Source organism: Hemitrygon akajei, chromosome 5 (assembly GCF_048418815.1).
Source record: "Hemitrygon akajei chromosome 5, sHemAka1.3, whole genome shotgun sequence".
Lineage (NCBI taxonomy): Eukaryota > Metazoa > Chordata > Chondrichthyes > Myliobatiformes > Dasyatidae > Hemitrygon > Hemitrygon akajei.
In genome coordinates this window covers 170,232,504-170,247,585 of record NC_133128.1, presented here as the reverse complement: position 1 = coordinate 170,247,585, position 15,082 = coordinate 170,232,504, and the positions used below count along the sequence as shown (strand labels likewise).

The following is a 15,082-nucleotide window of genomic DNA, read 5'->3' as shown; positions in this document are numbered from 1 at the left end:
AATCTGGTTTGAGATGTATAATTTATCAAAAGCAGTAGCTTGCTGTCAGAACCCTATAATAAGTGTACATTATTGATGAAATGAGATTAAAGCAAGATCGAAGAGAATTCGGGCAATAGGTTGAAATTTGAAAGATCTGATTTCAATGTTTACAGTACTAATTTGCTCTTTTGGAAATAAGGTGCCTAAAGGATGAGCAGCTGTAGAACAAAACAGTTCTTTTAAAAAAGAAATGTCCACTTTTGTTTATTTCCATTCTTTTTCTCATATTTCTGTCATTCACAAGCTTTACTTCTAAAAATTAATTTGATCTAAAGAAATTTGTTTAAATTTTTTAGAGCATTATCTGTCTTTAAAGTTTAGGCATCAAAGTCATTTTCCATCTGTTGAGAAAGTTATATTACTGAAATTATACCTGGATGCCTTTTTTTTTTGCAAATTCAATACAAAGGGATGTAATGGAGTAAATGTTGCCCTTTTTTACCGGGGCAACATTTTGGATATGCTAGTGAGAATGGGATCTAAGAAGCATGCCTTTAGTTGTGACATTTCAGTTTTGCAGTTATGTATTTAGATGTGGGTTGATTAGCAAAATACAGGTGGAAGCTTACTAGCTTTTATGTGTTGTATCCAACACTGTTTCAGGTACTGTGACTGACTGGCCACTGAGAATAACCACAGTATATATTTTCAACCAGTAGTTAAGCATAGGGCAAATTAGACTGCAACTCTCTTTTGGAATCTCGTCCCTCCTCCTCTCCCAGTTTCACCCATCACCTGTCACCTTGTACTTCTTCCTCCCCTCCCCTACCTCCTTACTCTGACTTCCCATCTCTTTTTTCCCAGTCCTGATGAAGGGTCTCAGCTTGAAATGTCGACTGTTTACTCTTTTCCATAGATGCTACCTGGCATGCTGAGCACCTCCAGTATTTTGTGCTTGTTGCTTAAGAGGAAGAGCTAGTAGCTTCCAACTCCCTTGCGCCACTGTACTGCACAACATTGCGTTTTCAAGGTTCTCTAAATGAAGTGCTTTTCATTAATTGAACTTGAATAGAACAAGACCCACTTTGGATTTATTTATCTAATCGTGACCCTGAAAATTATCTTAATCTTTGGTGTCCTTTTTGATAATATTAGTTATGACATTTTATTTAATAGAATGGTCAGTGAGAAAACTGAACCTGTACAAACCTGAAGGTTGATGGTGCTGTAGATAGTGTAGAAGAGGTATTGATGGGATGCAGAGCTGGGCTGATAAGTGGCAGATTGAATTCAATCTGGTAAAGTGTGAAGTAATTCACTTTAAAAGGATGAACTTGAAGGTCAAATACAGGGTTAATGGCAGTGTGGTAGAACAGAGGGACCTTAGGATCCATAGTCATAGATCCCTCAAAGTTGCTGTGCAAGTTGATAGGGTGGTCAGGGTGGCTTATGGAATTGCCACAGCATTGCTTGCTTTCTTCACTTCCTCTCCTTTGCACCTGTAACCTTTTTCTGTGGAATTAATAACTTCAGTTTTACTGCATTACTGCTGACTTCTTGGTTTGCCAAACTATGGCCAATATCAAACCAACTAAAACTCCTTCACCCACATTCTGTCCAGTCAGATTTCACCAGTAGTGTCACCAGAAGATATTAAGACCATAAGACCATAAGATATAGGAGCAGAGGTAGGCCATTCGGCCCATCGAGTCTGCTCCGCCATTCAGTCATGGGCTGTTCCAATTCTTCCAGTCATCCCCATTCCCCTGACTTCACCCCATACCCTTTGATGCCCTGGCTAATCAAGAACCTATCTTTCTCTTGTTACGTAACTTCGTAACCAGGTAACTTACCAGCAAAGATAGCGGGATCAGCTGAGTCGGATGCTACTATTTTCAAACGTTTTATTCAAAAAGGGGCACAAGTGTATGGTTAATACAAAACATTCAGATCATATACATCGTCAAAACTCGATCTAAAACACCGGTGTAATAATAATCAATCAGAAATAAGCTCTATAGTTGTCTAGGGGTTAATACTGAGTCCAATTGAAATATAAAGAGTCACTCAGAAGTCTGCAGGCTTTTCCCTTTTGGGAACCGCTGGGGTTTCACGTTGTGGAGAGAGAGAGATGGTTGAGAAAGGATAAACACTTGCCCGTTGTCTTTACAGAGCAAATCCTTGGAATCAGGGGAGCAGGCTTCCCCGTTGTTATTTAAAAGCGGTCTTCCGATGGTTCCAGCCACAGATTCAAAATTTGGAATCTAACGCACGTGGCTTCCTTCAAAATGGCTTCCCGCTCCCACGGGAATCGGTATCGTGCTTCCTTGGTGTCTCCTTGGTGCGTCTGAGGGTTGTCCCCCCCCCTCAGACCCTCCTTTATACTTCTTCACGGGATCGCAGGTGTCAATCAGGTTGCAGGTGATGTGATCTCTCTCTCAACCAGCCCACTTTGCCCGAGGGCTTTTCACGTGGTCTCCATGAGACAATAGTCAATGTCGCCTTTATTCTGCTTCTCGGGAGAACGTGGTCTTCCGCACGTCTCCCTCTCTCTCTCCCATTTCCTGTGTCTATTCAGCACGTCTCTCCCCCTCTTGGGTCAGTTGACCCCCCCCCTTGACTAGGGCTCTTGCGATTCTCACAAAGGAGGGGGCCGAGGTCATAACACTCTGCCTTAAATGCACCCAATGACTTGGCCTCCACAGCCGCTCATGGCAACAAATTTCACAGATTTACCACCCTCTGACTAAAGTAATTTCTCCACATCTCAGTTCTAAATGGATGCCCTTCAATCCAGAAGTCATGCCCTTTTGTCCTAGAATCCCCTACTATGGGAAATAACTTTGCCATATCTCATCTGTTCAGGCCTTTTAACATTCGGAATGTTTTATGAGATCCCCCCTCATTCTTCTGAACTCCAGGGAATACAGCCCAAGAGCTACCAGACATTCCTCATATGATAACCCTTTCATTCCTGGAATCATTCTCGTGAATCTTCTTTGAACCCTCTCCAACGTCAGTATATCCTTTCTAAAATAAGGAGCCCGAAACTGCATGCAATACTCTATGTGTAGTCTCATGAGTGCCTTATAGAACCTCAACATCACATCCCTGCTCTTATATTCTATACCTCTAGAAATAAATGCCAACATTGCATTTGCCTTCTTCACAACCTACTCAACCTGCTCCTCCACCTAACTTTGTATCATTGGCAAATTTAGCCACAAATCCATTAATACCGTTGTCCAAATCATTGACATACATTGTAAAAAGCAGCCATCCCAACACCGACCCCTGTGGAACTCCACTGGTAACTGGCAGCCAGCCAGAATAGGATCCCTTTATTCCCACTCTCTGTTTTTTGCTGACCAACCCATGCTCCACCCATGCTAGTAACTTCCCTGTAATTCCATGGGCTCTTATCTTGCTAAGCAGCCTCATGTGCGGCACCTTGTCAAAGACCTTCTGAAAATCCAAGTACACCATGTCTACTGTATTTCCTTTGTCTACCCTGCTTGTAATTTCCTCAATGAATTACAATAGATTTGTCAGACAGGATTTTCCTTTCAGGAAACCATGCTGGTTTGGCCTATGTTGTCACATGCCTCCAGGTACTCCGTAATCTCATCCCTAGCAATCGATTCCAACTGCTTCTCAACCACTGATGTCAGGTTAACAGGCCTATAGTTTCCTTTCTGCTGCCTCCCACCCTTCTTAAATAAAGGAGTAACATTTGCCACTTTTCAGTCATCCGGTACCATGCCAGAATCTATCAATTCTTGAAAGATTCTCGTTAATGCCTCCGCAATCTCTCCAGCTACTTCCTTCAGAACCCGAGGTGCATTCCATCAGGTCCAGGAGATTTATCCACCCTCAGACCATTAAGCTTCCTGAGCACCTTCTCAGTCATAATTTTCACTGCACGAACTTCACTTCCCTGACACTCTTGAATGTCCGGTATACTGCAGACGTCTTCCACTGTGAAGACTGATGTAAAATACGCATTCAGTTCCTCTGCCATCCTGCATCTCTCATTACAATATCTCTGGCATAATTTTGTATTGGTCCTATATCTACCCTTGACTCTCTTTTACCCTTTATATACTTAAAAAAGCTTTTAGTATCCTCTTTGATATTAGTCACCAGCTTCCTTTCATAGTTCATCTTTTCCTTCCTAATGACCTTCTTAGTTTCCTTCTGCAAGTTTTTAAAAGCTTCCCAATCCTCTATCTTCCCACTAGCTCTGGCTTCCTTGTATGCCCTCTCTTTTGCTTTTACTTAGGCTCTGACTTCACTTGTCAGCCACAGTAGTGTCCTTCTTCCCTTTGAAAATTTCTCCTTATTTGGAATATATCTGTCTTGCACTTCTCACATTTTTCACAGAAACCCCAGCAATTGCTGCTCTGTTGTCCTTCCTGCAATTGTCCATTTCCAATTAACTTTGGCCAGTTCTCCTCCCATGCCATTGTAATTTCCTTTATTCCACTGAAATATTGACACATTTGGATTTTATATTTTCCCTCTCAAATTTCAATGTGAACTTGATCATATTCTGATCACTGTTCCCTAAAGGTTCCTTAACCTTAAGCTCTCTTATCACCTCTGGATATTGCCAGTATTAATTCCTTTATTATTTCTAAACCTTATCAAATTCTGCTATTCTTGTTTGCAAATGTTATATTGATCTTTAAAATCTGACAGTTTAATCTGGAAGCAAAGTAGACCACTTTTAATTTTCACTGACACTTACATCCAAAAGCATTATGAACCTCTAAGTATAATTTTACAAGATGGTAGAAAGATAACGATCCTCCATCCTCTGTCACCAGCCTTATAGTTCCCTTACCCGGCACTGTTTCTTTCTACGTCTTACTCAAGATCCACAGACTTGACTGCCCACTTCAGCCCATTGTTTCTGCCTGAACCTGTGTTCGCATTCGTCAACTCACATGGTTTAATTTGTTCCCACCTACATCTGTGACACTTCACATGCTTTCAATCTCATCAATCACTTTAAATTCCCTATCTCTGATCACCTCCTTTTCACTATGGTTGGCTTGTCCCTATACACTTATATCCCCCATCATGCAGGTCTAAAAGCTCTTTGCTTCTTTCTGGATAATAGACCTAACCAGTTTCTCTCCACCATCACTTTCCTCCATCTGGTGAACTAGTTCTCACCCTCAACAACTTCTCTTTCAGCTCCTCCCACTTTCTCCAAACCCAAGGCATAGCCATGGACCCCAGCTATACCTGCGTTCTCGCACCTATGTGGCACAGTCCATGTACCAAGCCTAAGCTATTAAGGCTCCCCATTTATTTTTACAGTAAATCAATGACTGCATTGGTGCTGTTTTCCTACATCAGTACTGAGCTCGTTAATTTTATCACCATTGCCTCCACCTTGTACCCTGCTCTCAAATCTACTTGGCCCATCTCTGGTAGCTCTCTCACCTTTCTCAATCTCTCTGTCGCCATCTTTTGAGACAGACTGTCTACTACTATCTTTTAAAAAGATGCTGACTTTCCCAGCTATCTTGACTCTACCTCTTCCCACTCTGTCACTTGTAAAACTGCTATTCTTTTTCTCAGTTCCTTTGACTCTGCTGCATCTGTCGTCAGGATGGGGCTTTCTATTCCACAACATCTGAGATGCCCTCCTCCTCCAAAGAATTGGGTTTCCCCTCCCTCTACCATTGATGCTGCCCTCACCCGCACCTCCTTCATTTCCCATCTTCCCGCCACCATAAAAGGGATAGAGATTCCCCTGTGCTTACATACCCATCCCATGAGCTTCTGCATCCAGCACATCATTCTTCACAACTTCCCCTATATTCAACAGGATCCTACCACCAAGCACATTTTACCCTTCTCCTCCCACTCTTTGCTCAGATCGTTCTCAATGTGACTTCCTTAACCACTCATCCCTCGCCAGTCATCTCCCTCCTGGCATTTACCCCTGCAAGTGGGATAAGTGCTATACTTGACCCTATACCTTCTCCCTCACCACCATTCAGGGCCTCAAATAGAGCTTCCAGGTGAGGTGACACTTCACCCTGTGAGTCTGCAGGGGGTATCTATTGCATCTGGTCTTCCCAGTGTGGCCTCCTTTAAATCAGAGTGACCTGATGTGGATTATAGGTCCATTTTGTCTAGCATCTTCACTCCGTCTGTCACAAAAGGTGAGATTTCCAGTGGCCTCTCATTTTAATTGGACCTCCCATTACCATTCTGACATGTCAGTCAATGGCCTGCTCTTCTGTCTCATGTTGCCATCCTCAGGTTGAAGGAGTAACACCTCAGATTCTGTCTGGGTAGCCTCCAACTTGAAGGCTTGAACATCAAATTTCTGGTAATTTATCTCACCTTTCCCTTCTCTTTATCTATTCCCCATTCTGGCTTCCCTCTTACCCCTTCTCTTATCCTCACCTGCCCAACAACTTGCTCTGGTGCCCTTCCTTCTTCCCTTTCTCCCATGGTCCTTTGTCCTCTGCTATCCTATCCCTCCTTAAGCTGTTAACATCTTCCACCTATCGCCACTCAGCTTCTCACTTAATCCTTCCTCCTCCACCCACCCATCTTCCCCCTCATCTGGTTTGACCAATCACCTGCCAGCTTGTACTCCTTCCCCAACCACTCACCTTCTTATTCTGTCTTCTTTCTCCTTCCTTTCTAGTCCTGAGGAATTGTCTCAATCTAAAATGTTGACTGCTCATTCCTTCCCAAAGATACTGCCCAACTTGCTGAGTTCCTCCAGCATTTTGTGTGTATTGCTCTGGATTTCCAGCATCTGCAGAGCCTCTTGCATTCAGAAAAATAACTTACTAGATTGTTCTCATTTCGTTCATTTATGGATAGGATGTGGGCATTACTGCAGGGTTAAGGTTTAATGCCCAAACTTAATAACTCTTGAGAAGGTTGTTGTGAGACACTTTCTGAAGAAATGAAATTCTGATAAATTGTTAGAAAATTCCAGAATTTTGACTCAGTGACAGTTAAGCACTATATAGATTAAATTGTTTTGATGATAATTCACAGGACTGGGCAAATGATTCAGAAACAGAAATTCAAGTCACACCATGGCATTTGGGGAATTTAAATTCAGTTCACTAAATAATCTGAATAATTGTAACTGTGGAACAACAAAATTGTAAAAGCCCATGTGGAACATTATGGTGACTTTAAGAAAAGAAATTGGTAATCCTTAGTCAGTAAAATATTTTTGTGGCTCTACATTGAAAGTTATACCCTTAACCTGTAATGCTGTGCAAGCCACTCAGTCTTACTAAACTGCTACTGCTGAATAAATTAATTGCAAATTTTCCATTATTCACAAGAACCCTTAGGAGTCTCTAATATATCGCTGATTGGGCTTTTGTTTATTTTTTTATTGATGGATTTTTGCAATAAAAATCCCTTTGTTTTTAAAGGCTCTTACAGGTAAGGGATCTCAACAAATAACAATTGTCATCCTGCTTTGTACTTTTTGAGCTAAGAGCAATTTTTATCCTTATTTATTTTAAGTTTACCGAGGGAAATTGTAATATTCCCAATGCCCAGGGACCTTGCTGTCCAGCTATAGTGTGTACCAAGTTAGCTCTAGAGGCTTTTGAATTTTAATGATGTTGGAGATATTGTGTGTCCTTCAGCTTGTTAAACTGACATGGTTGCTCCATAAATCATAATACCTGTGTATGATAAAATCAATACAAAAATGCCAACTCAGCGTAAACCCTTAAGTATTTTTTCTCTTGCAAGGATCTAACAGTTTAAACTTCCAATCAAAACAGACTGGATCAGAAAACGTATTAATTTTTATTGTCAAAGAAGCAAACATTCTCAGCCAAACTTCAAAAAAGGATTGAATTTTGATGTTTGCTTTTGTGATCCAGTTATTCAAGCTGAAATGTTAGCTAAAACTTGTGAATTTTTGTCCTCAAGGGTTAATAATTGTTCATCCATTAGGATTGTTGTGAATAATTGAAGGTATTTAGAATGATTTTTTTTGTGACTTGTATGTACTGATCCACAAATTAAGTGAATAAAGCTAGATTGTCTCCCTCCCACGAAACATCTCTGTGTTTAACCTCAATTTGAATATTAGAAGTGACCAGCAACAATTGGGATGGAAGTATCTTTGAATGTATATCTGCTCTCCAAGCTCAGTAACCTCATTGCAATTTATATTCCTGAATTTATTCAGGTTTATGACTGAAGCTGCTCGCCGTGAGCGGGAACAAATGAGAAAAAGACATCAGGCCAAATTAACACCAGCTCTTTCTAGTCCTGTGGGAAGAGGAGGCATGCCTGTATCACCTCACCCTGGCAATGGGACCTCAGCGTTTCCAGGCACACCACCAGTTACACCATCATCTTCCGCCTGCAGTGGAACTCCAACTGGTAGGTTCAATTAATCAAGAAATTGTGCAGTAGCTTGATGACAAACAGCCTGGTTTGAGAATTTTGTAGAATGCAAATTGCCACAACATGTACTACAAACATTTTAAATTGTGTTTATGCAGGATATTTTTTAAGTGGAACATAGTGAAGCCTCAAATATTGTAAATTCACCAGAATATATGGATATACAGAGCAGAACATATTTTTAATTTCACTAAATTCTGTTCGCCATAAATGATGGTAGATTTGTTTGACCAAATAACTTGAGGTGGGCATTCCCTCCATGAGTGATAGCCAAGAATACTGGTAGAACTGTAATGATTATGGGACATGGAAATTCAAAGTAAATAATAGAAATAAAGTGGCTTTTTTAGTTGAACTAAAAGCAGAGGAAATAACAATTATAACTTCCAATCTTAAAAAAACACAAAAAACATTTTGCTTTTTTGTGGTAAAGTCGGTAAAATGGAGATGAGAGCAGGGAGACCAAAACCTTGAAACTCAAACACAAAATTGCAGTGCTGGAAATCAAAAATAAACGTTAGAAATACTCAGCAGCTTAGGCTGTATCTGTGGGAAGAGCAGCAGAGTTAACATTTTGGACTGAAGACCTTTCAAAAGAACTGGGAAGGAGAGATTAAGAAGATTATTTTCTCTCCTTCCCAATTCTGACAAAGGGTCTTTTAACTCTTCCACTGATGAGAACACAGCTTTTACAAAAGATTAATTTTATGGAGGATCTTAAAGGAGAATGAGATGGAAGCCTTCAGGGAGAAAATTTAAAGAATGGCAATTCAAGATTTGACGACTAGTTGAATAACAGGCTGAAATTCGGACAAATAGTTTGGAGCTGGAACAGAAGTGGAAATCAGAAAGCTCACAGACTTAAGATTAAGACTTTCAAATGAGAGGTAATTATAACGAGAAGGAAGTGGGAGAATATTGAGGTATAAAGTGGGGAGTACCAAAGAAACTGACAAAAATGAAATGATTATTGACTTTAGTTGTAGCATATTTTTAAAATTGCAATAATACAATGAGACTGAGTTTACACAGTATGCTGGTCTTGACTTGCATTGGCATAGTTCTTAAACTAATTGGAATTATGGAAGTTTTATCATATTGAGCTTTCTTGTTTTTGCTGAATGCAGATATAATTTCCACTTGTTCATCCACTATTTACTGAATGTTATGAAAACAACTTGGCAGCTAATACATTGCTTGTGTATGACAGATATTCCTTTAGGATTCTTCGAGTTATATTGGTCATGGTAACTTTTATTTTGTAATGCATTTTTTGTTAAGTGTTGAGAAAAATGCTTGACATTTATTTGATCTGCAGTATTCTAGTTTTAAACTTGCAAGTCATAAGCTTTAAGGAGAATCAATGCAAATTTAGGCTTTCTTCCTCCATAAAAAATACATTTGTGAATGTGTAGCTAGTTATTTGAAGAATGTAATATAAGCTCAAGATATTAACCATCCAAGTAAAGTGCAGAACATTCAGATTCTCGGCATACTTGATAGATCACAGTGCGCCTTCCTTGATTGATCACAACAGCTAAAGAATGAAAGCAACATCTTAATAAACTGGTTTTATATAATGTGATCATTAAAGCAGACCATTTTGATTCAGCACAAGGTTATGCTTATAATGTTGGCATAGAGGGAGGTGAATTGTGCAGGACAGATGTGAGCATTGGAGGTGACCTGGTTTAATAAGGTTGTAATCAGATCACCATGCCAAATGCTACAGCTTTAGTTGCTTGCACGCATAGCCTCACACAAGTTACTGTAGGTTTTGAATTTTCTGTACAGTGACATTTCTGATACTAATATATGTGATCTTTAATTGAATAGTTTGTTAATAAACCAGTTTTGTTTTAGAAATTATATTGCATAAAATATTCTAGTTGAAAATATGGCACCAACATAACCTTATTAAAATGGTCATAATTACGATTTTAAATTTCTGATGGTTGAAAGAAGTCTTGTTTACGTTCTCAATAGCTAGATTTTGCCAAGCAACTTCAAGCTGAAATATTTGGGCTCCCAGTTTCATGTACAATTCATGGCATGTATCTTGTTGCACAGCTGTGCTGCACATTAGAGAAGGCAAATTAACATTTGAATGTCTTCTGAAGTGGATGCTAATTGCCGACTGTTAATTACTGTCATTAGATAGGCTGCTAAGAGGTGCAACAAAGCATCAGACTCATGATCTTGTTGTTTGAAAATGATCTCCATCCAATGAAAAACATGTCACTTACAGAAAATGTAAATGCAAAATTTGCTGATGCAGTTGAAATTTCACCATCAGTAGCCTTATTGTGATGGAAACATTCTTGACACTCCTTCAGTGTTTAGAGTCTGAAAATAATGAGTATCAATGTTCTATCATCAGAATATGCAAAGCTGAAGCAGGAAAATGTGAGCAGACATTTTCCACAATTACTGGATGGAACATGATGATTCAGTTTCATATTTGGTTGGTGTTGAAAACAAGAGTATGCTAGGTTGGCAATAGACCATAATGTCATCTACATAAATTTAAGTTATTTTACGGTTTTTAACAATACTGTTTACAGATTGCATTATAATGTTAAACAGAATGGTGCCATTGTTTATACAAGCGATTCTGCAGATGCTGGAAATCTTAAGCAACAGAGGCAATGTTGGAGGAACTCAGCAATTCTAATGCTGACTGACCTGCTGAGTTCATTCAGCATTTTGTGTGTATAGTTGCATTGTTTCTCTATTTTTAATTGATCCTTTTACATAGAGCAATTACCTTGATAGTTTTTGTTTATATGTTACTTCTTTGCTTCCGATTTATCTGATAATATAATCTAAAGTGTAGATAGCATCATAATTTGCAGATCACCTCTCTGTTGTTACAAAATAACAATGTTACAAAATTTCACGTTTGTGGTTTTCTAAGAGTGAAGTAAGATACCATTTTGTATTCATTGAACATTTTGCTTCTGACAAATTTCCTCTTTTTCAGTGAAAAATGGAAATGTCTATATTTGCTATTTATTCATGTTGTTTTACTTTTTCTCTCATTTTGTTTGTACATCACTGATATTTTTCACATATGTTTGTGTGCGTACATGTGGGTATGTGTGTGTGCACATGTGCTGCTTGTTGAATCTTTTCTCCTGCTTCAGTTGCTTGGTTAGTGTGCTGCTAGTTGAAATGATTCATGGTCCTGACAGATGTCTGGTACAGCTGGATGTGTCCTTGATCATCCCAAAAGTCTGGATGGCACTGTCATTCACCATTGCCTAAATTATCCCTGTATTGACTGTAGAACCCTCTGTGACAGAACTGTAATGGCTAATTACCCAGGATGCCTTTGGCAGTTCAAAACATTAGTGCATTTACTAAAGGTATTTGGAAAGTTGATATGAATGTTTTTTATTTATTATGATTTCAAAGGGAAAGTGAAATGGGCAAAAATATTGTTTTAAGCAATTCATCTGAATATGAATCCATTTTAACAAAGATCCTTTGCTGTGTGTGTGTGTCTTTTTTTTATTGAAACTTCAGGCAGTGAATTAGATGAAGAAGAAATTGAATGTGAAGATTCCGACAGTGATGAATCATGGACAACAGAAAGTGCTATTAGCTCCGAGACTATTCTAAGCTCAATGTGCTTGAATGGGGACGACGAGAAGCCGTTTGCTTGTCCTGTACCTGGCTGTAAAAAGAGGTACAAGGTATGTATTGTGTCCAGCCAACAAGCTGTCCTTGAAGATGTCAATAAAAATGCACTTGAACAGAAGGTGGTGCCTTTCTGTTTACACTGCTGGACAACAAAAAGTAGATTACAAGATCAATGATTTCATCTCTCTGAAGTTTACAAATTAATAAGCTTTTGTGCACAGTGTTGCTATGAATCATAAATGTGTATTAGAATGAGGTTTTGGAGAGGGAATAGAGGGTACAAAATCCCATTCTGACTGTTAGTGAAGATGATGAGTTCCCTAGAGGCCAGACAAACCATAGTGGGAACAGCTTTTCACACAAAGAATACAGTAATTTGCCACATCCTGTCCAGGTCCTGTTTGAATGTCAGTCCTGTCTTAATTACCAGTATAACAAAGCTATTCAATGTTATTCTGAAATCTTTCTGGCTCCATGTCTGATGCACGAGAGCCATCCAGCTGAATTGCTCAAACATCATTATTGAAAGAGCTTGCAGACTTGGCAGATTAATAGTCTTTGAAAAGCCTGGTACGGTGGAAGGAACAACAAATAGAGGGTAATAGTTTAGACGGAAGCCGAAACCAGATCATCAGTAGGGGAAAATGCAAGGCAAACTTGCTCTATGATGAGCTGATGAATGGTGCTGTCTAATTACAGAGTTTTTAAATTAAACTAAAGTTTTGATTTTGATAGACTAGTGTAACTAAACTACAGTTGTTAAGCTTATAAATTTGTTAGAAATCAATTATACAGCTATATTTCAAACATCTAACTTTCCCAGTCACAATTTAAATTTTTGTCGTCCGAATGCTGAATTAAATTTTAGCAAATTTGTTACCACTTTATGGGTATAGATGTGTGAGGTAGATCCCCTGAAAATTAAAATTTAACTTTAGATATCTTCCATGTTAATAACCTGTTCCTTGGATCACAGCTTCAGTTGTTTTTCTTCTTTGTTTAATGGGATGGTGGCTGACTTTCAAGTGGTGGCAGTTATTTACTAAATGCTGCAGCTGCACACTTCTCTGCTGTTAATATTAGTTTGCATTTTGGTTTTATGAACATCAAATTGAAAATATCTCTGGCATGAAGAAAAGCCTACAATAAGTATAGGAATGATATTAATGTACACAATTTGCTGTAAAACTAGATTTGTTTGTATTTGTTTCTAAAACATTACTCAATAAAGCAGCAACATGTAATTTAATATACAGTATTAAGCAAATTTTGTCATGTGCTGCTTCTGAAAGATTAGAATACACCTATATTTTCTCTTAATTACTTTGACAACAAACAACTTTTTGGGAAAAAAACACAACTCTAATAAAAGATTGCACATTGGATATGTTCTTTGCATACAGATTCTATAATCAAAATTAATATATCTTGTACTTTCATTTTTTCTTTCCTGTCCGAAAATTTCTTGTCAGCTCCACTAACAACTATCATTATCTTAATTTAAATTGTAGAATGTCTCTATTATTAAATATCAAACTCGTATTTAACTTTAGATGTGGGTAAAGACAGAAAATATAACCATTTGGAACTCAGAAGGTTTGTGTTTGAATGTAGCAGCCCTGGGGTTTTCTGGAGTATTGAGTGCAGCTTCAGTATCGTTGTTGTGAACATATTCTGTTGAGGTAAACAATATCAATAGTGAATTATATCATTTCCGCTCAAAGTGTTCTGCTCATGCTTAAAACTTAATTGCAGTAGAATCCACTACAAAGTTCACCTCTAAATATTTCCTACTAGGTACCTCCTCTGTATGTTTTGCAGTCCTTTCATAGTGAAGGAATCATTTACTTTCTGCAACTTTCTAGTTGCATAAAAAAATCTGATTTTTGAAGTTCAAAGTTCAGAAATCCATTATTGGATATTTAGGATTTTTTTTAAATTTGTACCATTTGATTTCTGACATTTTGTCTTTTTGACAGAAACGGCTTACTTTTTTGATGTTACTAGTGACAAAATCACTAATCTCTTGTCTATTTATAAAAGTGTGTGTGTGTGTACTGGGGTGGTGGTGGGAGGGTGGAAAGCTAAACCACCACAAGGTTTCATTAATTTGTTAATTGGAATGCCTTTTTGACAGCAGAGAAACTTAATCCGTTCGTCTGGTTCCTGGACAATATAATTGTTAAAAGGTGCTTAGAATTCCAAGTATTCCATGGCAATTGGAGGCACAGCTTAGCCCACCCACAACTAGAGTTAAATCTATCAGAAACCTGTACGGTAGAGTTGACAGGGTTACTGCTCGTTAAGTATATTAAACACAAAACATATCTGTGGTGAATGAAACAAGATTTAGTTGAGGAAAATAATGAATGAAAATCCAAAGACCAAACTGATTTAACATGAAAACCATTATAAAACAGGTCAAAATTCAGAATAAGTTTCCTCTTTAATAAGATGTCTAGCATTTTTTCCTGCAAACTTGGTTTTGCTGTTCATTATGAGATTGGAAAATTATTACTCCATTTTGTAATGGGGGAACTGATGGAGGATATTTCAAAATGGAAAGAAAAGAATGCAAATATCAGTTTTGCATTCTTGATAGTGCAGATATAGAAAGGTGCATTGTCTCAGGCTAATTGAAAACAGTATTAAAGCTAATGCTAATTAACTTTGTTATACCAACCGGTTTAAGTTAAATTGATTTTGTGAAGCTTATTTATTGTAATTTGTAAATTTAAAATAACTACTGAATTGGGTTGCTTAGATGTTGTTGTTGTGGTAGAATTATTAATAGGAATTTTCTGATGTCTCTCATTGATAATGTTATTAAATTAATGAGATGTTTCAAATACTCATGCCTAAAATGTACTCAAGAGTAGAATTTAATGCTCTTTGTTAGCATTTGTACTGCGTGGAAGAGGTAAACAAATTTTAACTTGCTGGTATTTTTAAATGATCTCTAGTTCAGTGTAAAGGGTAATGGATTAAAAAATACAAAGTGGCAATGTTAATCAAATTCATCTTAAGTCTA

At 38.1% G+C, this 15,082-nt stretch overlaps 1 protein-coding gene across 5 annotated transcripts in view; it reads left to right on the top strand.

Moving 5' to 3' along the window:
* Nucleotides 1-15,082, top strand: part of LOC140728444 (juxtaposed with another zinc finger protein 1-like) — a 339,002-nt gene that overhangs the window by 155,206 nt on the left and 168,714 nt on the right. For all 5 annotated transcript variants that reach the window (XR_012099075.1, XR_012099074.1, XR_012099076.1 and 2 more), the window contains exons 3-4: nt 8,186-8,382; nt 11,935-12,104. Coding sequence is in view for 2 of the 5 variants with exons in the window: in XM_073047172.1 (XP_072903273.1) it covers nt 8,186-8,382; nt 11,935-12,104 (367 nt within the window). In the remaining 3 variants the exon portion in view is untranslated. The remainder of the gene's footprint in view (nt 1-8,185; nt 8,383-11,934; nt 12,105-15,082) is intronic.